The sequence below is a fragment of the Haematobia irritans genome, chromosome 5, assembly GCF_050003625.1.
Source record: "Haematobia irritans isolate KBUSLIRL chromosome 5, ASM5000362v1, whole genome shotgun sequence".
In the NCBI taxonomy this organism is placed as follows: Eukaryota; Metazoa; Arthropoda; class Insecta; order Diptera; family Muscidae; genus Haematobia; species Haematobia irritans.
In genome coordinates this window covers 172,528,798-172,553,699 of record NC_134401.1, presented here as the reverse complement: position 1 = coordinate 172,553,699, position 24,902 = coordinate 172,528,798, and the positions used below count along the sequence as shown (strand labels likewise).

General features: G+C 35.2%; 1 protein-coding gene across 6 annotated transcripts in view; it reads right to left on the bottom strand.

The window, feature by feature from the left end:
• Positions 1–852: 852 nt before the first annotated feature.
• hlk (hulk) overlaps positions 853–24,902 on the bottom strand; it is a 128,016-nt gene continuing 103,966 nt past the window's right edge. For 4 of the 6 annotated variants that reach the window (XM_075311129.1, XM_075311128.1, XM_075311130.1 and 1 more), the window contains 13 exons: positions 24,060–24,191; positions 23,305–23,628; positions 20,289–20,477; positions 19,965–20,102; positions 13,905–14,108; positions 10,284–10,466; positions 10,060–10,191; positions 4,898–5,054; positions 4,585–4,751; positions 4,370–4,526; positions 4,130–4,296; positions 2,306–2,488; positions 853–2,248 (listed from right to left, as the gene is read on the bottom strand). In XM_075311129.1, coding sequence (XP_075167244.1) covers positions 2,061–2,248; positions 2,306–2,488; positions 4,130–4,296; positions 4,370–4,526; positions 4,585–4,751; positions 4,898–5,054; positions 10,060–10,191; positions 10,284–10,466; positions 13,905–14,108; positions 19,965–20,102; positions 20,289–20,477; positions 23,305–23,628; positions 24,060–24,191 — 2,321 coding nt within the window. In that variant the 3' untranslated portion in view covers positions 853–2,060. The remainder of the gene's footprint in view (positions 2,249–2,305; positions 2,489–4,129; positions 4,297–4,369; positions 4,527–4,584; positions 4,752–4,897; positions 5,055–10,059; positions 10,192–10,283; positions 10,467–13,904; positions 14,109–19,964; positions 20,103–20,288; positions 20,478–23,304; positions 23,629–24,059; positions 24,192–24,902) is intronic. The other 2 variants (XM_075311131.1, XM_075311133.1) reach the window with 1 other exon arrangement.

Genomic DNA, 24,902 nt, shown 5'->3' with positions numbered 1-24,902 from the left:
ACACCAAAAGCCACGAGTAACTTCTTGTTGCTACTCTGATGTCTTCACTACCAACAAACACATATTCCCCTTTCCCTCTTATTGAAGTGTACTCAGAGTGTTCACGTCGAGTATGTTGCGAGAACAAAACTTCATAGAGTACTCCATGTACCACGTGCAGTTTCAGAAATACAAAAAAACAGTTACTCTCCATAATATATGTTTTCGGTTTGTTATAAAGAACGGCATACATAAATATATGAAATATGTGACATACATACATATCAATGATTAATAATAATGGAAAGTTTTGCTTCGCACATAACTGAGAAATACTTGTGGTACCACGTGAAGTGAAGAGAATCCATGTTGTACTTTTTCTCAAGTACTTGCATTTTTATTGTTCCTTTTTTTCGGAACACATATTTTTTCGGATAAGTACTTGGTGGTATTTGACAATAAGTGTTCTCTTCACTTCACTACTTGCGCTCTGAGAGAAAGACAGTGTATGTACTATATTCGACAGCGAATTGCATACATGTAGTGAAAAGTTATTCGATGCAGACCTCTATCTGATACGTACCATATGTCTAGAACAAATCTTGCCGAATATCACTCAAACTCCACCCTAGCTAGGCTCTTTCTTACTTTTTTTTATATACATATTTTTTCTTTGAGTGTAATGTTAGCCATACCTTAAGGATTTAAGTTTAATCGATGTAAGAACACCTTTGATAGATGACTTTTCGTTTCTTTTTCGCTTGCCACAAAGGTGGTCGGTCTTGTTGGACATAGTTCCACAAATGTTTGCAGTCACAGGATATCAAAGAAGAAATTATCATTCAACGCCCTCAAATCTCAAACACATAGTCATTGTAATGGTATCAGATAAATGTGTATTGTTGTTGTTGTTATTGTTATTTATTTTATATCGAAATATCTAAATCGTTGTTGTTGTTGTTTTTTTACTTTTACAATTACTCTTGTTTCTTTCTATCATTGTTTGTTTGTTTGTTTGTTTTCAGAGTACAGCGAATAGAATCCAATGATTTGGTTTATTTTAATACATTTATGTTTGTTGTCATTTATATCATTTTGTTGTTGTTGTTGTTATTGAGGTGGTGGTAGATTTAACTTTTCGCCTAGTTTGACTTCGAAAACATTTAAGTGAATTTATGCGTGAATTGCATGAATCAATGGAGCAAATGAATGGAACATCACATCAATTTTTAATGGAAAACACACAGCCCCCCAGAAAAGAGCTCTACTTTAGAACTTAAAAGCTGGAGAGCGTTAAACATCGTGAAGCCCGGAATAAAACTCTAGCGAAATAGTACAGAACAGAAATTGAACGTTTACACTTTTCTCCAATAACATGCACTGCCTTATCGACATACAAACGAAATTTTCGCTAAAGGTGCTTACAGGGCTTTAATGAAAATTCTTAGAATTTATATAAAATATTAGCAAGATTTGTGTTTTGCAAACGGAGTTCGGATGTGTGTGTGCGAGAGAGAGAGAGAGAGGAGAGAAGGAGTGTGTTAACAGTGGTGAGATTCGTTCGTTTAAATTTTTATTTTTCGTTCAAGTTAGTTGTTCTCTCTTTGGCTCTCAAAGTCCTAAAGTAGATCTCTTTTATCGATGCTCTTGGTTTCTCTTTTTCTCTGGTGGACATTATAATGAAAATTTAATGCAAAATGAAAACAAATTTTGAAATTATATATAAAAAAACAATGAAATTAAATGATTATCGTCTTCGTCATCATCATTATCCATACATAAGAGAAATAATACATAAGTACAATAAATTATTTAGTGTAATGTCATCATAGTAGCGAGTGAGTTTGCAAACAAATGAATTTACACATAATAAAATTCATTTGATTGTTTACAAAAAAAACTAATTAAATTAATTAATAATTTGGCTAGAAAATATTGTCACTCTTGTAGTTGTGTGTGTGTGTGGCAAAAATCAAATCCAAAACCAAAAAATTTGCAAACAGAATTCTCCCATCCCTCGCATTGCAGCGTAGCGATCAATCGGTTGATGGATCGAGAGTTTTCTTGGTTATGGAAACATATCACGATTGTTTGGGATGTTGTGGTGGCGGTGGTGGAGCTGGCTTAAAACATTGCAGTAAAAAGGCGGTGTATAGGACAAAGGCCACAGCCAAGGCTATCAGGGCATACATGAAGATATTCAATTCGGGTTGGCGGAAACGATTTTTACGCAACCACTCTAGCACTTCGTCCTCGGATAATAGATCACCTAGTTTTATATTTTGAATTAATAGAAATTTAGTAAATTGTATGGGTCTGAACAAACCTCTGTAAATGCTTGGGAATCTTCTTCGGAAGTAAACCATTGCTGGCAGTTTGGTTACACCCCATTTCTTGGCATATCGAGAATCGGCCATTTTCACAAATGTTATATCCAAATTATCCGTTTCACTATCAATATTTTCTAATTTTTCCAAAGCCGCTATTGATTCTTGTTGATTGTGTTCATCTATAATAAAAAAGCAATAAAAAAATACTTATTAGTAAATGTGAGAATAAAATATAGACATTTAATGGAAATTTCATATTCGTAAATAATCCGCCATAGTGATTGGTCGATAAGCCTACATGCCATCCCTAATCGTACGATACAACTTCTCTACACGTAGAGAAGGAATATGATGAACTCAAACATGTTTCAGAGTAAAATGTTGATGTTGAATTTCAGAGAAAATAATATGGTTGCGACAAACATATCACATTTTTCCCATTCAAAAATAACATTTTGTTCTTTAAACATGTTTGAGCTGATCACATTCCTTCGTTAGGTCTATTTAAAACTAAATGCAGGAAAGGGTGACGATCGGAGACCAGAAAATATTTACGGTTATCTCATGATAGATGCGACAAAGGATAATCGAGTTTGAGGATCCTTTTTGCATGCAGTTATGTGTACAATTTTGGTATGGAATCGTAGTAAGTTAGTTTGCTATGCGGAGTGTAATTATTTTAATTCTGCAGATCAAACATTTAGGTCTTCTCCTGAACTTCCTATAAGGAGAATTGAGACAATAAAGTTTGCAGCTCAAAAATACGTAGATTTCGCTTTGAAGGTTAGGTGGCAGCCTGATGTATCAGGCTCACTTAGACTATTCAGTCCATTGTGATACCACATTGGTGAACTTCTATCATATCACTGAGTGCTGCTCGATTCCATGTTAAGCTCAATGACAAGGAACCACCTTTTTATAGCCGAGTCCGAACGGGGTTCCACATTGTATTGAAACCACTTAGAGAAACTTTGAAATACTCAGAAATTTCGCCAGCATTACTGAGGTGGGATAATCCACCGCTGAAAAACTTTTTAGTGTTCGGTCGAAGCAGGAATCGAACCCACGGCCTTGTGTATGCAAGGCGGGCATGATAACCATTGCACCACGGTGGCTCCCAAACACTAAGACTTCTGTCTGCAGGCTTTACTCTGAAGTTCTATCACTAAAGCTTCGGTCTATAGTTGTAACATTATGATTATGGTCTTCAGTTTAACCACTGAGACATTGATTTGCAGGTCAACTATTGAGACATATCTTTGGACTGGATAACCCCTGATACTTTAGACTGTAGTCCGAACCGTAATGATATTTTTTTTCAGCTCTAAAAATATTGAGTTTACGGATACTTCTTCCTGAAATTTAACCACCGAAGTTTGGGTGTGAAGGTTAGAAACTAAGAATTCGATCTGAAGTTCTAACACTGAGGTTTGACCTACATGTTAACCAGTAAGACTTTGGACAGCCGGATTTTATGCTGAATTTCAAACACAGAGATTTTCGTTAACAATTCGAATATTGAGAGCACAGTCTGTAGTTAATCAGACTTCGACTTGAGTTTCGTATATAGAGACTTAGACCGCTCAATAATTAAAGAGTTAAATGCAGCTAATTATCCGTGAAGTTTAACCACCAAACTTAGGGCCTGCAGTTCCGAGAGGACGAAATCGGATATATTGCACCTCTAAGTTATTTTTATAGGTGCCAAATATCAAGCCCCAAGACAAAATTTTTGGTTTTTTTAACATCTTCCTGACTGCAACCTTAGTTGCTTATTTTTTTTTTGCTGAAATTAAAGGTTTGATTAAAAATTGACTTACAAAAGAATACTGTGATGAATTCGTTCTCTTCCAATAATTTATCCAACATTTTGCGATTAACTTCTTCAATTTCATTCTTGATCTCGAAGACATCTTGTGATGTTAGCCAAGTGATAATTTTGTCGTGTTGATGTAAATCACCATCGTATAAAACAGGAACTTGTTTTCTAGAAAAAGAAGAAAATATAAATGAATACAACATTTCGTGTCAATTACAATATGATATCGTTTTGTGAATACCTAAAGTATACCAATGATGGTATATTAACAACATCATAGGTTTTGGCAGCTTCAGGACTGGCAATCTTTACAAAATCAATACCAAACATATCAGCTTCACCATCGATCTCTTCCAATTCTTCCAAAATTTCTTCACATTCAGCACAGTCTTCGTCATCTTCGAAAGTAAATTGAAATTATTAAATATTCAATTATTATATATGATGTAAACTTACAAAAGAATACCACCAATAATGTGGATTCAGCCATAAGACGTTCCAACATACGCTCATTTACCTCCTCAATTTCATCGGCCAATTCACGATTGTCATCGTCAATTAGCCATTCCAAGACCGATTGTTCATTTTGTAAATCACCCTCGAAGAGTAAAGGATTTCCATTTCTATGGAAAAATATTAGTTTAAATAATCAAATTAATTTATTAATTAATTAAATATTTATTTTTATTTACTATGTATCAATTTCAAATTTGGCGATTTAATTTGTTTTTTTTTTTATTTTTTATCAAAAATGTTTTGTTAGCTTTACCTGAAGTATACCAAGGCGGGGAATGTTTTAATAGAATAACGTTTGGCCAATTGTGGATCTTGAATTTTGACCATGTGAATACCAAAAACATCACATTCATCGTCAATCAATTCCAAACCCTCCAATATTTGATCACAAATGTTGCAATTTATTTTATCTGAAATTTTCCAAGTGCCAAAAGATTATTGAGTTTGCTTTGCGATGATAATTATGTATGAAGATGATTAATCGGTGTTATCTTTAGGGGTAGTAGTGGTTTTATTTGCTTCATTGTTCTGAAAATTAGTAGAGGTGAATTTCCAGAAAACGCCAAAAATGAAGGTATTCGTTTCCAAACTAAATAAATGCAAACCCGATCTTTAAAATTTCTTAAATCATAATGAAGATTGGGACTGACTGCTAATGTGTGAGTAAATAAATTTGTTGGAGGCTATTCTTTTGGATCTTTAAATATTTAGAAAACAGATTGGGAGCGTCCAGTAACACGACAGTGAATTTTCCTATCTAATTCCGCAAATGGTCATAGCACAGTCTTAATAATTTTTAGTTCGATTTTATGTGCTTTATATTTTTAATAATTTGTATTTAGGTCCCTACGCTTGATATCAATATTCGTCGACTAACATACGAATCTTTCATACACGCAATGAGAAGGTTTCTATATAGACCTCACATAGACATTTTTTAATAATTTAATTTATTGGGCCAACTGTTGCTATCTCCTCAATCCAAATTTCTCGTTGAATAAAGGGAAGTTTGCTCGATTTACAATAGCCATATATTGCGATTAACTTGTTCAATAACAACAGTTTTACTAATTAAGCCCTTAATTGTGTCCAGTGTGGTTCATGTTCAGGATGAGGGAATGCGGTAAATTCTTTTAGTCCATCACGGCTTGGCTATCCAGTACTAAAAGAAAGCAAGTCCATTAGACATGGCGTGGTCATCATCTTTATAACCATGACCACATGTCGATAAAACGGAGCTTGTTACCTCACCAAAAAGTGATCACTGTTACACCGATGGACCGAAGATGCAGGAAAGAACTGTAGGAAAGGACAAGACTAGCCATAGTGGATGTATACAGAGATTAAATTCCGGTTAACATTCCGGCCACGAAGTAACTGTGACTACATGTCAGAAAGATGGTTGTGGGAGCTTGTTACCCCTCCAAAGAGTGATAATTATTACACCGATGAATCGAAGATGCAGGAAAGGACTGGACTAGAGGACATTCACAAAGATTCAATTTCGGCGAACATTAGAAGTTCAATAAAAACAATAACAGACTTTATGGTGCAATCGCGAACCGTGTTTGAATGCAAAAGTTTGAACAAGAACTTCTCAGAATATGGAAAGATTTGCAACATATGTATAAGAGTTAGGAGATAAAGAGAGACATATTTAGAGAACGCAAAGTCTAAGTACACGACACACGAGATATGGCGTACGTATAAGCGTTGGAGACTCGAACTATGTGGACCAGTATAACGATTGGGAGGACGACGAGAAGATTTTGGGGTGACAGAAATTAAATAAAAAAATAGGAAAATAACGAAAAAGCTGCAGAAGATGATGAATATAGGAATGTTGTGAGGTTAAGGAGTCTTTGGAGAAGTCCGTACATCAGTGTTCAGGTTACAAGAGTTGTGGATCCCATTAAATGGGAGAAGGGATGGTCCAGAAATTGCATATATAGTGATTGGAAATCTGGAATATAGAAATTCTAGAATAACAGAAGGGTACCAAACAGACAGAAATAAAAAAGACTAAAGAAGAAGCCTTCCACAATTGGGGAAAGGAATGACCCAGAACTTGACCTTACCTGGAAAAATGATTGGTAACAAGTTCGGTCAGAGTTATAGAGTTCCTAGAATAATAGAATGGTACGAAACGGAAACGTTGGAGGTACGTTAAACGAAATGAAAGAGTAAAACGATCGAGAGCACGCCGATAACATTAAGGGCTGCCAAAAACAACTTGAAAAAGGCTAGAGAACTTCTGAAGAAGCTGCGGATGATAGTGAATGCAAGGCGTGTTGTGTGGTTAAAGAAATCTAGGAGGGCAGGGATGGCCCATCTTGGCCTCACCTGGAAACAGCGGTTGGGAACAAGATGTTTCAGGATTAAAGGGTGATACGGTCAAAATTTGGTCAATATAAACTTGACGTATTTCTTTCAATTTTGCATTTAAAAAACCTGAACACCCCTCATTGTGAAGGTGTGTGTGTGTGTAGAATGTTGCTCCTATTTTGATTTTGGAATTCACTCTTCAGTTGTCAAAATGCCGCCCAAGCAAGAAGAGCAGCGTATCAAAATTTTGCTCGCGCATCGCGAAAATCTGAGCTACTCGCACGCAAAGCTGGCAAAATCGCTAAAAGTTACCAAATCAACCGTTACAAATGTAATTAAAGTGTTTGGGGAACGTTTGTCGACAGCCAGGAAGTCTGGATCGGGGGGAAATCGAAAACCGGAAGCCGCTGAGATGACAAAGAGAGTTGCCGGTAGTTTGAAGCGAAACCCTAACCTCTCTCTCCGAGATGCCGCAAATAAGCTGGGTGTATCGTCTACAACCGTGCATCGAGCCAAAAAACGAGCCGGACTATCGACTTACAAGAAGGTAGTGACTCCAAATCGCGATGATAAAGAAAATACGACGGCCAAAGCGCGATCCCGGAGGCTGTACACGACGATGCTGACGAAGTTTGACTGCGTGGTAATGGACGACGAAACCTACGTCAAAGCCGACTACAAGCAGCTTCCGGGACAGGAGTTTTATACGGCAAAAGGAAGGGGAAAGGTAGCACATAAAACTGTCAAAGTTCGCAAAGAAATATCTGGTTTGGCAAGCCATCTGTACCTGTGGCTTGAAAAGCAGCATTTTCATAGCTTCCGGGACTGTCAACCAAGAAATTTACGTGAAAGAGTGTTTGAATAAACGTCTGCTGCCTTTCCTGAAGAAACACGGTTGTTCCGCACTGTTTTGGCCGGATTTGGCATCTTGCCATTACGGTAAAAAGGCCATGGAGTGGTACGCCGCCAACAACGTGCAGGTGGTTCCCAAGGACAAGAACCCTCCCAACACGCCAGGTCTCCGTCCAATTGAGAAATACTGGGCTATTGTCAAGCGGAACCTAAAGAAGACCAAAAAAAAAACTGCTAAGGACGAGCAGCAGTTCAAGGGAAACTGGCTTTCTGCGGCGAAGAAGGTGGACAAGGTGGCTGTACAAAATCTGATGGCAGATGTCAAGCGTGAGGCCCGGCAATTCGGATTTGGAAAAGCGAAAGCCTAACTGAATATTTTTCCTGAATTTTATACTAATTCAACTTGAAAAAGAAATTTAATTTGATTTTTTAAATAAACGATTTCACCGATTTACACGCGTTTTCCCTTGATCAAATTTTAACCGTATCACCCTTTATGGACTTTCTAGAACAGAACAAAAGGTTACAAAACAGACGAAATATACAAAGCAATATGGAAGACTACAACGATCGGAAGCACGAGGATAACATTGAGGACTAAAACAAGACTAGAGAACTACTGAAGAAGTTGTTGCGACGATAGGGAGACCTAGGAGGACTGCGTATGCCACTTTTAAGTTTTCATGTATTATAGGTCCCAACATATGGAGGAAGGGGTGATCGAGCTCATGAAAGTCGGAAGTTGTGTTTTTTGAAAAACGGTTTTCGGTTTCTACGTAAATCTAAATGTTTTAAAAGTCGAGTTTCGATTTTATATTTTGCAAATACACTATAACTAGATTTCAACTGGCGTTGCTTTATAAACTAAATTCCAGCTGTTTTACTTCTTCTGTACGTCTCTAAAGAAAGTTCGAGTTTTCGAAGTCACACAACGTACATAGAAAAATATTTCATTAAGTTAGCAGGAACCCGATGTTCAAATACTGGTTTTCGGATTATCCGATTTGTCCACTATCCGGTTTAGGCATGTAACGGAATCCGGTTAACCGATTAACCGGTTCGGTTTTGGACACCCAAGTGGATACCTAATAATAATGGTAAAAGAAGATAAGTCGGCAATCCTAAAATTTTACAAAAAATCGATAAGTATATTAGGAAATTAGAAATTCTGATACAATTGACCCTTCATTGCTCACCATTGCATATATGATATGTTTATTTTTTTGCCTACATGACGCTATTATTTTGAACATTTTACCGTTAGTTTTTTGTCTTTCTCTTCTTTTCACATTAGACATACTCTTTGTTAAGATTTTTTGCAAGAATTGTATGGAAATAGGGGTTTGGTATCATAAATATAATAACATGGTTGTAACATTCCAAAAAATGTTTATCGATGCGAAAATTAATCATGCAACGAATTGTTAAAAAAGTCAATGTATGCAAAAGTTCAAAGACTAATTTTCCAATAGTGTATAAAGTCTATAAGGCAAATACGATTACAATTCCTGTGTTCATATCTCACACATTAACAATAAGCCCATTAATTTTTTTTATTTTCTATTTAGTTTGGACACAATACATCTGTACATTAGGGAGGATTAATACGAACAACATTGAATGTTAGATTATTTTTTTTTTAGAATTTTTTGGATTCATTTTGTACAGTTTTTTATAGGTCAAGTTAATTGGGGATGGGCGGGAATAAAGATAGTGAAAGGGTGTACTACATATTAAAAAATACAAAAAAAGTCACAAATAAGAGATCTGTTATTTAATTTTGGGCTAATTTTCCATTGTATCAGCGTTTTTATGAATACCTTGATTTTGGATACGTTTTCTTTTGCGCGACATGTAATTTGTGAGGAATTTTTTAGGTTTTTGGGTGTTGGCGGTAGAATTGGTACGACTGGTGGCAATTGTGGCTGTGGTGCTATCGCGTTGGCTTAATGGAGAACAAAAACTGCGGCAATAAGCAGGAGTTTTTCCATCACTACGATCGGGTGGTACTAAGGTGCGTGTGCATTCAGATGGTGTAGGAAAGTGTGGTTCAAACAAAAAAGTTTTAAAGTGAGTGTGGGTGTATGTGTGTGCGTTTTCGATTTAAAAATGGGGGAAAATAAATTAAATGGTATTTTATGATACATTTTGGTTTTCTACGACAAAAATAAAAGCCAACCATGGTTTCTTGTTTGTTTGCACATAATGAAAAAATTCACAAAAAGTCATGCTACTTACAGAAATACACAGCCAAATATTGAGTTTCCTCCACCATGGTCTCCAACATTTGTCGGGTTATCAGCTCAATGCGATCTTCGGTCTTTTGTGTGATAAGCCATTGCAAAACTTCTTCCTCTTCACCAAGTTCACCTGAAATTAATTTGGTAAAGTGCGTTTGCGTTTTTCCTTTTGTAAGAGCCACGATGTCGAAGCTTTTTTTTTTGGCCTCGGGCTTGTCTTACCTTCAAATACATTGGGAATGCCACCCTCAAAGTATACCAGGGCTGGGTAATCGTGCACGCCATAACCATCTGCCACGGAAAAGTCCTTGGTCTTTACAAATGTAATGCCATGCTTGTCACAATCGTCGTCGATATTTTCCAACTCTTCCAAAACTTTGGTGCATTGTTCACATCCATCGGAATCTGATGTCGGTTGTGTGCGTGTGTTTTTTTGATTTGGCAGAAACAAAAACAAGAACAAAATTTCTTTAAAATTCTGGCAACTTGACAAGAACTTCTTGGTTAATTAACATTAAAAGCAAAACAGTGAAATAAAACATGCATTCAGTTTGGATACTACTTCAGTACAAGGGGGTGAAATCAAAACGAGGGGCAAGACGAGAGGTAGTAGGGGCATAGTCGACATTAACGAGATATGTGATCCACTTAACCCTTTGAGATACCAATGAAATGGAGTAGAATTTTGGATAGAGAATCAGCATTTACTTAGGAAGGATACATACGAATAGAAAAGAAATTTATTTGTTTCGTTCACCTAGAGAAGGAATTTGATCACCTCAAGCATGTTTCAGGAACAAAAGGGAGGAAGAACATATTACATGTTTGTTTACAACCATCTTATTTTCTCGTAAATTATGTATCTGAGAAAACTAAATTTGTGCCGCAAAAATGTTCCATGTTTCCCATCTAAAAATAAGATTTTGCCCTTGAAACATGTTGTGTTCAAAAAAACAATCGAATAACACTTTTTAATATCAGAGAAACCTTATGTGCTACAGTACTGCATAACTTGTGGAAGCCAAATATTCAACGTTTGGATGAAGAAGTCGAAATCGATTTATAACAATAAATTAAAACTTTTTCCATTTCCAGTTAAAATATTCCATTTTTTCGAATTCAATTTTACCGAAATCGACACAAATGTTAAACCGCTATTTTAGACTCCCATAAACTATTCAGCCCATTGTGATACCACACTTGGCGAATTTCTCTAAGTTCTACCCTATTATATGTTTAACTCAATGACAAGTGAACTTTTTTATAGGCGAGTCCGAACGGCGGTGAAACCACTTAGAGTAACTTTTAAACCAGCATTACTACACAGAAAAAAAAAATCACGAAAATGTTTCCAATTAAAGCCTTAGTTGAGTTAAAAAAAAAAAAATAATTAAAAATTTAATTGATTCAATAAATTTTTTAATTGAAACTAAAATCAATCACAAAAATTATTAGTACCAACTAATTATTTAATTGGATCAATTCAATTTTTTAATTGACTTTCAATTATTTTTTTAATTGATATTTATTTTATTTTTATTTATTTTATTTTTTTAATTGATACTATCATTTCAGTGATTGAAGACATTTCAATTAAAAAATTGATTGGATCAATTAATTTCGTGATTGAATCCGAAAAAAAATTTTTGTGTACCACTGAAAACCCTTTTGGTATTTTGTCGAAATTGGGATTGAATCCATAACACTTTGTATGCAAGGCGGGTATGCTAACCATGGCTCCATGGTGTCTATAGATATTTGAAGTTGGCTAAATGAATTGTCAATACCCGCAAATTTCAAATTTGAAGTATAAAAAAATCATTTTAATGACGGAACACACTTGGCGAACTTAATCGCGCTGTCGACAGCACAACTCTCTTAAGCGTATTCTCTTTCATGGCCCAAAATAACTCTCTTACTTGAAAATTGAGACGTTATAAATTTGTGCAACAAACTTACGGGAAAAGATCAACCCGAGGACCGGTATAGGATTAGTCCTTGGTGTGTATGGACCTGTCCGAGTTCTGGCCAAAACGTAACATGACGGGTTAAATTTATACTTTGGAACATGATTTGGACTCGTTCCAAAGGACACGTCCTGCGACATCGACTACCCAATAGGGTAGAATGACTTTGTTTTATGAAATAAATGTGAATTGAATTGGCACGTCTGAGGTTCTGTTTAATTTTGAATATCCGAGTCGTACCAGAAAGGAAAACCTTTTGGAATATCTTCAACAATAGATTATTCTGATAATTGTTTTTTATATCAAGAGAATATAGAAATCAATAAATTATATAAGAATTAAAAAAAAAATGCGAAAAATTGGAACACTGATAGGTCCGTTAGTGGCAATTTACACCAAATTCCAAGGGCAGAGCATTTGCTTCTTTTTTTTGTTTTTGATACCGGAGACTTATGAACGTAATGCAAAATAGATACTGAAGAACTTTTAACATCGAAAATCGATGTCTATCCAAATATTTTATCGGTATATTTCGTAGATAGACCATGTAACAGATATGAGTTTTATTGAAATTTGACTCAGGCTTTTTATTGTTACTTACTACCAAGCACACTACGAGTATCCAAACAAAAGACAACTACGTCACATTTATTCGCTCTGTCGACAGTTATGTGCTTACGAGTGTCTCGTTTTTACTATTGAAAATCCCTCTTCTACTATCTCATTCACTTATACATGTGTACATTTTGTATTCATATTACTTTGCATCACAGCATGCAAGAAAGTTTCTTTTATTACACAAGAGAGACTTTCTTACTTTGAGGCGAAAGAGAATAACATACGAATTTCATCAACATATTTTACCGTTAACTAAGAATTAAACCGAGGTACGCAAGAGTTGTAGGTGTGTGTGTGAGCGACATTTGACTCAATTTCACTGTTAATCCTGATCACTCACTACAGTAGTGACGCGAACTCTCACGACTCTCTTCTCTGTGATAAGTTGAATAACTCTCTCTAACTCATTAACAAAGGTTGAATTACATATATAGTATGTAATTTAAGCTGCCTTCTCACATTTTCGTATAATTTATCGTGTCAATAAAATAACTGATCACATATAACTTTTTTCATTGGTTTACTATTTCTGTCATTTATCCCTAAATAGAACGCAAACACATAAGTCGACATCAAAAGATTTTATCTCTGCTGAATGACCACCTTAAGTTAGGTGAGTTCTGATGATAATGGCACTTAAATGTAACATCTGATGCATATCAAAATTTCAAATATTCATTTTGAATCTCAAAGGGTTAAACATTGCCTACAGTTTACAAGGTATGGGAGGTTTTAGTTCTAGGGGATATTTAGGCCATGTCAACGAAAAGAGATTTATGTTTCTCAAACAACACGAAACAATGAAGGATGTCTCTCAGAGTAGAGTGGGTTGGAGTGGGCGGTCATATGGCAGTTAGAATTCCAGTTTTTGTTTTACTTGTTGTATTTTTCTGGGTGGAGGATCACAACTGGAAAAGGGTGTTCATAACAAGCAAAAGGGTATCTGGATGCTGGAGTTGGTTTCTTGTTCTTGTTTTTTTTTTTTTTGGTTTGAGACATGTTCATGTATTTTTGGGTTTCTTTTACTCTTTGTAGTCTGGCATAGGTGGGACATAGTACGAGCATGATGTGGGTTTAACTAGTGGCGGTGGGTGTTTTGGTTGTGGTGTGGTCGGGTATTTTGCCAGGTTGTTTGGTTGACTTAGCATTCATTCCATTTAACATGTAACATCACTTAACAACAACAACATCATCGTCGTCATCAACAACAATGACAAGGTTCCCACGACCATGGGTCATGGCACATTCTTTGCTATACCATCTTCTTGCTTTGAGGCCTTTGTTGTTGTACTTGTGTCCGTTGCCTCGGCCCCCTCAGCTCCTTCGCCCCCTTCAGAGCCCTCACTGGCAAAAGCTGCTGCTGCTCCAGCTCCAGGATCTTGCGACTGTTGCTCCTTTTCCTTTTTAAGACGAGCCTTGCGTGCAGCCTTCGAATTACAGATGTCACACTGGGTCTTATTCCCTATGGTGAAGTGAGTGGTCACCAACATCATCATCATCATCATGGATGTGGTTGTGATGGTAGTGGGTGGTAGTAGGTGGTTGTTTGTATTGGTATTGTTTTGTGAATATTGAGTTGTTGGCCAGCGGAAATGTAACGGTTGTTTGTGTTTCATAGTTGTGGTAGTTGTTGTTTTTGTTGCAGTTAGAATTTGTTTTGTTTGAATTGATTTTTGAGTTTTCAATTTAGTTTTTATTGAAAAAATAAAATAAGAAATTTGTTTTATAGATCTCATAAGCTGAAAACTTTTAAGAAACGTAACAAAAATGGACTCTCGCTGTTATGTTAGTCACGCTAAACATGAAATGTTAAAATACGTCAGTAATTATTGAAGAGTTGCCAGATCCTTTCGCTTTGTTTATTCTTTGCTTTCAGCAAGCAGGTTATTAACTTTTTGCCTGTTTTCTTTTGTTTTTCGCTATTTTTTTAGGGGAGGACATACTTGAAAAAAGTTTATGGTTAATATTATGATGACATGTTTCGTTTATTATTTTTAAAATTATTATTATTGAAATTGTTTATTGTTATTACGACGGCACGACACACACACATGTAAGTATACACAGACACACTGTTAAGTTGTAATCTTTTTGCGCAAAAGTGTAGCAGGGATCAAATAGAAAATTGAACTTGAGAATTAAATTAAATATGAAAATTAAATTAAATAATAAATTTGACATAGCCGAATTTTATATATCTTCCACCAAGGATTGTATGTATGTAGAAATTTTGTCAAAATGTTATTAACTCTCTTACGCAACTCACACTCAAAAAAAAAAAAGTGAACTCTCTATTTCACTAAAGCCAAATTAACTTTATTTTAGTTCATGGAAATATTATGTTTGGAGAAAGTTTCCTTTACTCTAATAATTTTTTTGCGCACTTTAGTTAAATTAACTAAAACCGAGGAAAAAATATGCACAAATGAAGCACAAAAATTTAACTAAATTCGTGTCATCTACAAAATAGTTCAATATTTCTTTAAATGTGTAAATTTTACTACAAATGCGTTCATCGTGAACTTCGTATGTCACTAAAGACATTCTTGCAATTTTGAACTCCAATTTTTTCCTTCAAAGTACAAAATTTTCTTTAACAAGTGAAAAAACTTGATTATATCTAATAAATTTTCTTGAATTTGTCGAAAAATATTTACTTATTTTTATGACATCGGCGTGATGCCAACGTTTATAATACTGTTTAGTTAAAATTTTCTAAAAGTAATCAAAATTTTCTAAACTTAACCGAAAGTTTTCTTCCTGGAGGGTTCACTGTTTATACCCCTCACCACTACTGTGGTACAGGGTATAATAAGTTTGTGCATTTGTACACTGAAAAAACAGTGAACCCACCAGGAAAGATAACTTTCGATTAATTTTAGAAAATTTGGAACTTTTTTAGAAAATTTTAACTAAACGGTATTACAAGCGCTGGCATCACTCCGATATGGCAAAAATAAGTAAATATTTTTCGACAAATTCAAGAAAATTTATTAGACATAACTAAATTTTTTCAGTAGTTGAAGAAAATTTTGTAGTTTTAAGAGAAATCTTGGAGGTCAAAATTGCAAGAATGTCTTTAGTGACATACGAAGTTCATGATGGACACATTTTTGGTAAAATTTACAAATTTAAAGAAATAATGAACTATTTTGTAAGAAATACGAAATTAGGAAATCTTTATGCTTTATTTGGGTATAACTTTTTCCCGTTTTTTAGTTCATTTAACTAACATACGCAAAAAATTATTTGACTAAAATAAACTTTTTCCAAACATAATGATTCTATGAACTAATATAAAGTTAATATGGCTTTAGTGAAATAGAGAGTTTACTTTTTTTTGAGTGTATGTAACGCCAAGAAGGAAAAGTCTGAGACCCATCGTTTAGTATACCGATCGTCTTAGAATTAAATTCTGAGTCGATTTAGCGATGTCCGTCTGTCTGTCTGTCTGTCCGTCTGTCTGTCTGTCTGTCCGTCTGTCTGTTGATGTATTTTTGTGTGCAAAGTACAGCTCGCAGTTTTAGTCCGATTGTCCTAAAATTTGGTATAGGGTCCTGTTTAGGCTCAAAGACGATCCCTATTGATTTTGGAAAAAATCGGTTCAGATTTAGATATAGCTGCCATATATATTTTTCACCGATCTGGTCATAATTGGCGTGTATATCAACCGATCTTCCTCAAATTCCGTACATCCGAATATTTTATGAGTCTCGAAAAACTTGCAAAATATCAGCCAAATCGGTTCAGATTTAGATATAGCTCCCATATATAGCTTTCGCCCGATTTACACTCAAATGACCACAGAGGCCAATTTTTTGCTCCGATTTAGTTGAAATTTTGCACAGGGAGTATAATTAGCATTGTAACTATGCGTGCCAAATTTGGTTGAAATCGGTTCAGAGTTAGATATAGCTCCCATATATAGCTTTCGCCCGACTTACACTCATATGACCACAGAGGCCAATTTTTTGCTCCGAGTTAGTTGAAATTTTGCACAGGGAGTAGAATTAGCATTGTAGCTATGCGTGCCAAATTTGGTTGAAATCAGTTCAGATTTAGATATATCTCCCATATATAGCTTTCGCCCGATTTACACTCATATGACCGTAGAGGCCAATTTTTAACTCCGATTTAGTTGAAATTTTACACAGGGAGTAGAATTAGCATTGTAGCTATGCGTGCCAAATTTGGTTGAAATCGGCTCAGAGTTAGATATAGCTCCCATATATATGTTTTTCTGATTTCGACAAAAATGGTCAAAATACCAACATTTTCCTTGTAAAATCGCCACTGCTTAGTCGAAAAGTTGTAAAAATGACTCTAATTTTCCTAAACTTCTAATGCATATATATCGAGCGATAAATCATAAATAAAACTTTTGCGAAGTTTTCTTAAAATTGCTCCAGATTTAAATGTTTCCCATATTTTTTTACTAACATTGTGTTCCACCCTAGTGCATTAGCCGACTTAAATTTTGAGTCTATAGATTTTGTAGAAGTCTATCAAATTCTGTCCGGATCGAGTGATATTTAAATGTATATATTTGGGACAAACCTTTATATATAGCCCCAACACATTTGACGGATGTGATATGGTATCGAAAATTTAGATCTACAAAGTGGTGCAGGGTATAATATAGTCGGCCCCGCCCGACTTTAGACTTTCCTTACTTGTTTTTCAGTGCAGTCTTTAAATGGAGATATCTCATAAAGTCAAAATTATGACATTTTATACCCCTTGTATACTACATTTGGAAAATATTTTGGACACATATGTTCTGCAACTTATGCTCGTTTAAATTGTATGTGATTGGCATATCGAATTTCAAGTAAATGGGGTGCCGATTGGCAATTAAAAGGGATGAAAATTTTCTGAACACAAGCCTTAACTCCGATTTATATAAATCTCTCAGAAGAGCCACGGTCACACCTTCACATTTGTTCGATTTTGGAAGTTGTCCGCTTTTCGGAGTTTCCAAGTTTGGGAGATGTTCCGTGTGGTATAAAGCCCAGATCAATTTCAAAATTATAAGGAAAAGAAAAAATTAGATTTTTAAAATATTGCTAAAGTCGAATTTTCCCAAATAATCTGATATTTTTGGCATTGAAAATCTGTGAAAACATCTACATTATAATTTACACAGAGGGATAACTTTGAACCATTGCGGGCATCCGGTGAGTATAGCCAGCTACCCCTAAATCATAGGAGTATAATCCTGGCTGACCATCAGCTCCGCATGAAAAACGAGGTCGTTGTCAAAAAATTATCGATGTGTATCGTAGTCTAGAAACCCTTGATTTCTTCAGGGTCAGACCTGCACCTCCTCCACAGTATTCCCACCCCCCATATCCACCGATCTGTCGACATCTGAATGACATGCTTATATAGGTCAGCGGAAAGACGTTAGTGGCTAAATTAGATATTACACCAAAAGATCGATTCAGTGAACTACCATCTTTTGATAGTAGCTTTGCTGATAAGGATTTCCAGCAATCTTGTTTTATATCTGCGGCTTGAGCTGTTAAGGTTGTAGCGAATTTCCCAGCTGAAGGACTAGCGATTTCTAGATGTGTAAAGTGATTTATATGACTAATATAAATCTCAGACTGAATAGTCTAAGTGAGCCTGATACATCGGGCTGCCAAATAACCTAACCTAACCTTACTTCAAGAACCAGAAGCAGTGAACTGAATCTTGAGATCAAAAAGTCTACGAACAAAAGCCTCGTTAGAAGGCCTGTTGAATGACCATTTAAGTTTGGTGAAATCAGATGATAGTGATAGCTTTAGATATTTATTCTAGTTTAATACAACATCTGATGAAGTTTCCCTAAGATTGTTGCCTGATTCCATACCTAATAACCTAACCTAACCTCAAGAACCAGAAGCTGTGAACTGAATCTTGAGATCAAAATTTCTACGAACAAAAGCCTCGTTAGAAGGCCTGTTGAATGACCACTTAAGTTTGGTGTAATCAGATGATAGTGATACCTTTAGATATTTATTCTAGTTTAATACAACATCTGATGAAGTTTTCCTAAGATTGCTGCCTGATTACATATTTAGATCGTTGGAAGGCTTGAAGTTACGTAACCTAGGCTCATATATAGAAAGGTTGTGATCTATTGTAAGAACTCTCTTGATCCTCCTTATAAGGTGTAACAGATATTCAGTCCCTTCTGTTGGAGGAAGTGAAAGAAACGAAATTGAATATGGCAAAGACGCTTAATTTAGTACCATTTTGGCTATGAAATTATCTTCTCTGCATAGTTTATGCACCATTTGTGTATTTCACTTTATATTAAGCTCTCTTGTGCTGGCTATTCTTATTAAATCTTCCGAAATTACTTCTCAGTTGAATATTTCTCTCTCTTAAATTCATTAATACTCACAAAAATGACAGCCAAATAATCGAAAGCTTTGCGGATTTTCTCAAACATTTTACGATTCACTTGTTCAATGTGTAACAGATATTCAGTCCCTTTTGTTGGAGGAAGTGAAAGAAACGAAATTGAATATGGCAAAGACGCTTAAGCCCAATGACTTTAAATTTGTTCCTGAATTCATATATTGTGGTCTATGTCTGGAAAATGTGCTATTGAAATAGGATAGATTCAAGTAGACGTGAATCTCCCATGTCTCGCTAGTAGCCAACATACTTAAGGCCCTGCATCTTCTGAGCCTAGAGTAGAACTTTCATCTTTTGTTGGCCATCAACATGTCTACAATCATCGTGTGACCTATAAAATTTCATACAAAATCGTCTTTTGAGTTAGGGCTAAGTGGAAAATGGAATTTCCATATTCTTAGAGTTTTCCAAAATTTAAAGGACAACCAAAAATAAAATGCCTTTAAACATCTACACACCAGTTTTCATAGGAATTTTAGTTTAAGATCTACTATCTGATTATGATTTGATCATGAATTAATTGTGCCAACCAAAATTTATGTGTCCTTAGAATTCTCACTCATTAGATTTAAGTTGAATATCGATTCTTACATCATCCCATAGTGGATAAAATATAAACGGCTTAGATGGGTTTATATTTAGCCAATTAAAACTGTTTTGTGTTTTTGGTATAGCCAAAATTAAGGAATATTTAAGACTATTTTCAAATCTGACAAAAATTTCAAAACAAAATACTTTTTTCATAAAATAATAATAAAATGAAAATAATCATTACGATTTTTTCGCTTTTCTATTTTTCCTACCACCAAAATGATTACAACTTGTTCAAGTAACTCCTTCACACAATTTAGGAGATACTCCTTTGTTTTACCAAAGAACAAAAATTGAGATTGTTTGAATAACTTACAGAAATAAACAGCAATGGATCCAGATTCTTCAATTAAATTCACCAGCTTGTCGCCTTCAAGATCTTCAATGACATCTCCACCTGGGTCCTTTTGCGTAAGCAACCAAGTGAGGATTTGTTCTTCTTCATAAAGATCTCCTAAAAAAGGATAAAATAACGAAAAAGAAATGCGTCAGCATCAGCATCATCATCATCATAAATATTTAAAATGTCTTTAAGGGTTTGGCTGTTGTTCTTTTTCATATGTCTCGACATGCAGGCTGGTTGGTTGTTGGGTATCATCAATCATTGCTAACAACCCCATATAGAAACTCATACACATACCGGCGTATATCACTGGCTCCTTGGAGGTGGGCTTAAAGAAGACAATGGCTGGCAATGCAAATACACCCAATTCTTTGGCCATTTGTTTATCATCGATTTTGACAAAGTCAATGCCAGCCTTATCGGCCTCATCGTCAATATGTTCCACCTCAGCCAAAACACGAGGACATTGCTTGCAATCTTCACTGTCTGCAAAACATAAGACAATGGTGAAAGAAATTAGGTTAAGGTTGTTATTTTTGGAGGACCAAAGGTTAGATGAGAACAAAACTGGAATCACACGAATGAAGTCATTTATCAAAGACAAAAGACGAAAATTATCTAAAGTGAAATGCAAATTGCAAATGTTGATGGGTGTGTACATTGTTGAGATATATTTCAAGATTGCTGTGGGAAATTGTCATGTTCGTTGATTTATCACTGAAATTACATTCAACACCCCAAAGGCCATTGAGCTGGAGGGAATGTATGTATCGCTTTAGTTTTACTAATAAATGCTATAGACGTATTATTTATAGTCTGGATAGTTCACACAAAATATTACATACCGAGGAAAAAAAAACTAAAGCTTACACTGAAAAAAATATTTATGTAATATTAAAGATTATGCAACCTTAACGTTAGAATTTACAAAATATTAAGGACAAATTTCTTTAAAATAATGACATTTTAATTAAAATCAAGTTTATAATCTTTGCTTAAAATTTTTTTTTTCATAAAAGATCGGACACAAATTTTGTAAATTTTCGGCCCTCCGTTAAAGTCCTATGTCTTTAAACTAAGGCTAATTTTCCTTAAAGTATAGAAACACATTTTTGATTTAAAGAAATTTTCCTTAAATTAACTGAACTATTGAATCTTTAGATTTAAGATAAAAACGCTTCAAATAAAGGGTGATACGGTCAAAATTTGGTCAATATAAACTTGATGTATTTCTTTCAATTTTGCATTTAAAAAACCTGAACACCCCTCATTTTAAAGGTGTGTGTGTGTAGAATGTTGCTCCCATTTTGATTTTGGAATTCACTCTTCAGTTGTCAAAATGCCGTCCAAGCAAGAAGAGCAGCGTATCAAAATTTTGCTCGCGCATCGCGAAAATCCGAGCTACTCGCACGCAAAGCTGACAAAATCGCTAAAAGTTGCCAAATCAACCGTTACAAATGTAATTAAAGTGTTTGGGGAACGTTTGTCGACAGCCAGAAAGTCTGGATCGGGGGGAAATCGAAAACCGGAAGCCGCTGAGACGACAAAGAGAGTTGCCGGTAGTTTCAAGCGAAACCCTAACCTCTCTCTCCGAGATGCCGCAAATAAGCTGGGTGTATCGTCTACAACCGTGCATCGAGCCAAAAAACGAGCCGGACTATCGACTTACAAGAAGGTAGTGACTCCAAATCGCGATGATAAACAAAATACGACGGCCAAAGCGCGATCCCGGGGGCTGTACACGACGATGCTGACGAAGTTTGACTGCGTGGTAATGGACGACGACCATCTGTACCTGTGGCTTGAAAAGCAGCATTTTCATAGCTTCCGGGACTGTCAACCAAGAAATTTACATAAAAGAGTGTTTGAATAAACGTCTGCTGCCTTTCCTGAAGAAACACGGTTGTTCCGTACTGTTTTGGCCGGATTTGGCATCTTGCCATTACGGTAAAAAGACCATGGAGTGGTACACCGCCAACAACGTGAAGGTGGTTCCCAAGGACAAGAACCCTCCCAACACGCCAGAGCTCCGCCCAATTGAGAAATACTGGGCTATTGTCAAAAAAACTGCTAAGGACGAGCAGCAGTTCAAGGCAAACTGGCTTTCTGCGGCGAAGAAGGTGGACAAGGTGGCTGTACAAAATCTGATGGCAGGTGTCAAGCGTGAGGCCCGGCAATTCGGATTTGGAAAAGCGAAAGCCTAACTGAATATTTTTCCTGAATGTTATACTAATTGAACTAGAAAAAGAAATTTAATTTGATTTTTTAAATAAACGATTTCACCGATTTACACGCGTTTTCCCTTGACCAAATTTTGACCGTATCACCCTTTACAGGCTAAGACTTATTTTGAGGATTTAGTGTCTTTGGTTTAAAGTTTTTTTGGAACTAAGAAAATATTTTTTACTTTGAAGTATCCGTTATAATTTGAATTTTTGAAACTGACATTTGATTGTACGTGAGTACCTTTATTAATAAAACGCGAAAAGAGAATGAACATTTGATAAATGAGATCTGTATTCTAGATTTAAAGCCAGATAGGTCGTTAAAAAAAATCTTTATTTTAAAGAAGCCGCATCTTTGGCTCGGAATCAATACCTAAATCCTTAAGGGAAGGTCAAAATCTTTGGATCCAAGTAAACTTTTTTTGAGTGTATGATCTTACTGGGCATGTAGCGGTTACTTCCCAAATTTCACTCCATAGAGTGTTTAGTTTAATGCGCCCTTGAACCAAGCTACGAACATTATCCTTAAAGAACGTAACTTTTCGTACATTCAATGGAAAGTGTCGTTGGTTCTAAAATAATGATATCTTTCATCTTTTAGATAGAAAAGTACTAGTGGGTTAAGAAAAGTCAATTTTTGAGGATAATTTAGTACCATTTTGCCTATGCAATTTATCATCCCTGTATAGTTTATGATCCATTTGTGTATCTCACTTTATATTAAGCTCTCTTGTGCTGGTAATTCCTATTAAATCTTCCGATTAAAAGTGCCTTTGATTCGAAAATAATGATATCATTCATCTTTTACGAAGAGCATTATTTCGGTGAAGCCTTTAATTTCAGTGATGTTTTGAACATGCCCAAAAAAGTTTTAAAATGATTACCGGGGCAGAAATGTTCCAGTTTATTAAGAAAAGTAAATTTTCGAGTACCATTTTGACTATGCAATTTATCATCCCTGTATAGTTTATGAACCATTTGTGTATCTCTCTTTATATTAAGCTCTCTTGTACTGGCAATTCCTATTAAATCTTCCGAAATTACCTCTCATTTGAATATGTCTCTCTCTTAAATTCTTTAATACTCACAAAAAATGACAGCCAAATAATCGGAAGCTTTGCGGATTTTCTCAAACATTTTGCGATTCACTTGTTCAATGTGATCGGTCATTTCCATATTCGCGGGACTTGTTAGCCAATCCAAAACTTCCTCTTCGTCATCAATGTCGCCATCATAGTTAATGTATTTCGTCTTACGGAAGTAGGTAATGCCAGGAGGATTACGGAAACCATATTTCTTGGCCATCAATTTGTCATGGCATTTGACAATTTGAATGCCATACTCTGTGGCCTCATCATCGATTAGTTCGATGTGACGTAAAACTCGGGGAGAGTCAGGGTCATCTTCTTTATCTGCAAAAATGCGAAAATAAAAAAAAAAAACAAGTTAATAATTAAAAAATCGTTCTCTAGAAACAAAGGCATTTTGAATGTTACTGTTTTAACTAAATTATTTTTGCTTTTATCGGTTACATTTGTTCTTCTACATCTGTTTTGTAAGATCATAGAGAAAGATAGCAATAAAAAGAGAAATTAGAGAACGCATTAGAAGAGAAGTTGGCTTGTTTGAGCAGTTACAGTTCTCTTAATGTTTTAGCAGAGTTTAGTTTGTTGTTGGTGTTTTTTGTTAAGCTAACGCTAAAAAAATAGAAAATTAACTGAAAAAAGGCCAGCAGAGTATCAATTGTATTAATTTTATTAATTGTATTTAAAAGAATTATTGTCGCTTGTTTTCTTTTTTTTCGCTATTCTCAATTGTTATCATTTCTATGCAAAATACTTACAGAAGACTACCGCCAAAAAGTCTTTAGTGTTGATGTATTCAAATAGGGTCTCACGATCGATTAACTCAATGGTCTCATCAGCCTTTTGTTCCAGGATCCATTGGAAAACTTCATTACTCTTACCAATATCACCTAAACGAAAGTATTCCAAGAAAAAAATATATTGTCAAATTCCATTGCAAGAGAGAGAGATGCCACCATGTAGGCGTTCTCTTAAATTGTCTCTCTTTCTTCAAAAGACATTGTTGACAAGTTTTCTTGTTTTCACATACCAACATACCTGTATACTGCAGTGTTTAAATTTCAATCAAAAGTTTTTGGTGTGATATACTAGGCTGAGTGGGCGCTGTGAGGTCGGAAACGCTTAAGGGGATTTACTAAAAATTCCTTCCTTGTATTGTAGGTTTTTGTTGTTATTTTTATTATTATTTTTTTTTTGGGTGAAATAATTTTGTTAGTTTGTTTCTTTTTCTGTTTTGGCCTAAAGCCAAATGTGGGTATGCGGGTGTATGTTTGAGAGATTGTCGGAGGCATTTCATTGAAAGGCTCCAAAATAATTACCTTTTGGGTAAATATGCCTCATAATTTTAACAGATTTATGGTAATTGTTTAAATAAGCTTTAAAATTTTGCTACTTATTGTATAATAGAACAAAAACAACCATTTGTGACATAGATGTGTGCACACACATACATACACGCATTAATGGATAACGTATAGTGGTCTGTCTATATTTGATATTTGCTTAAATGCTATTGCCAAATATTTTTTCTTCTTTTTTTTGTGTATTTTAAAATGTTTTCAATATTTGCTTTTGTTATATCTACGGGTCATAAATAAACA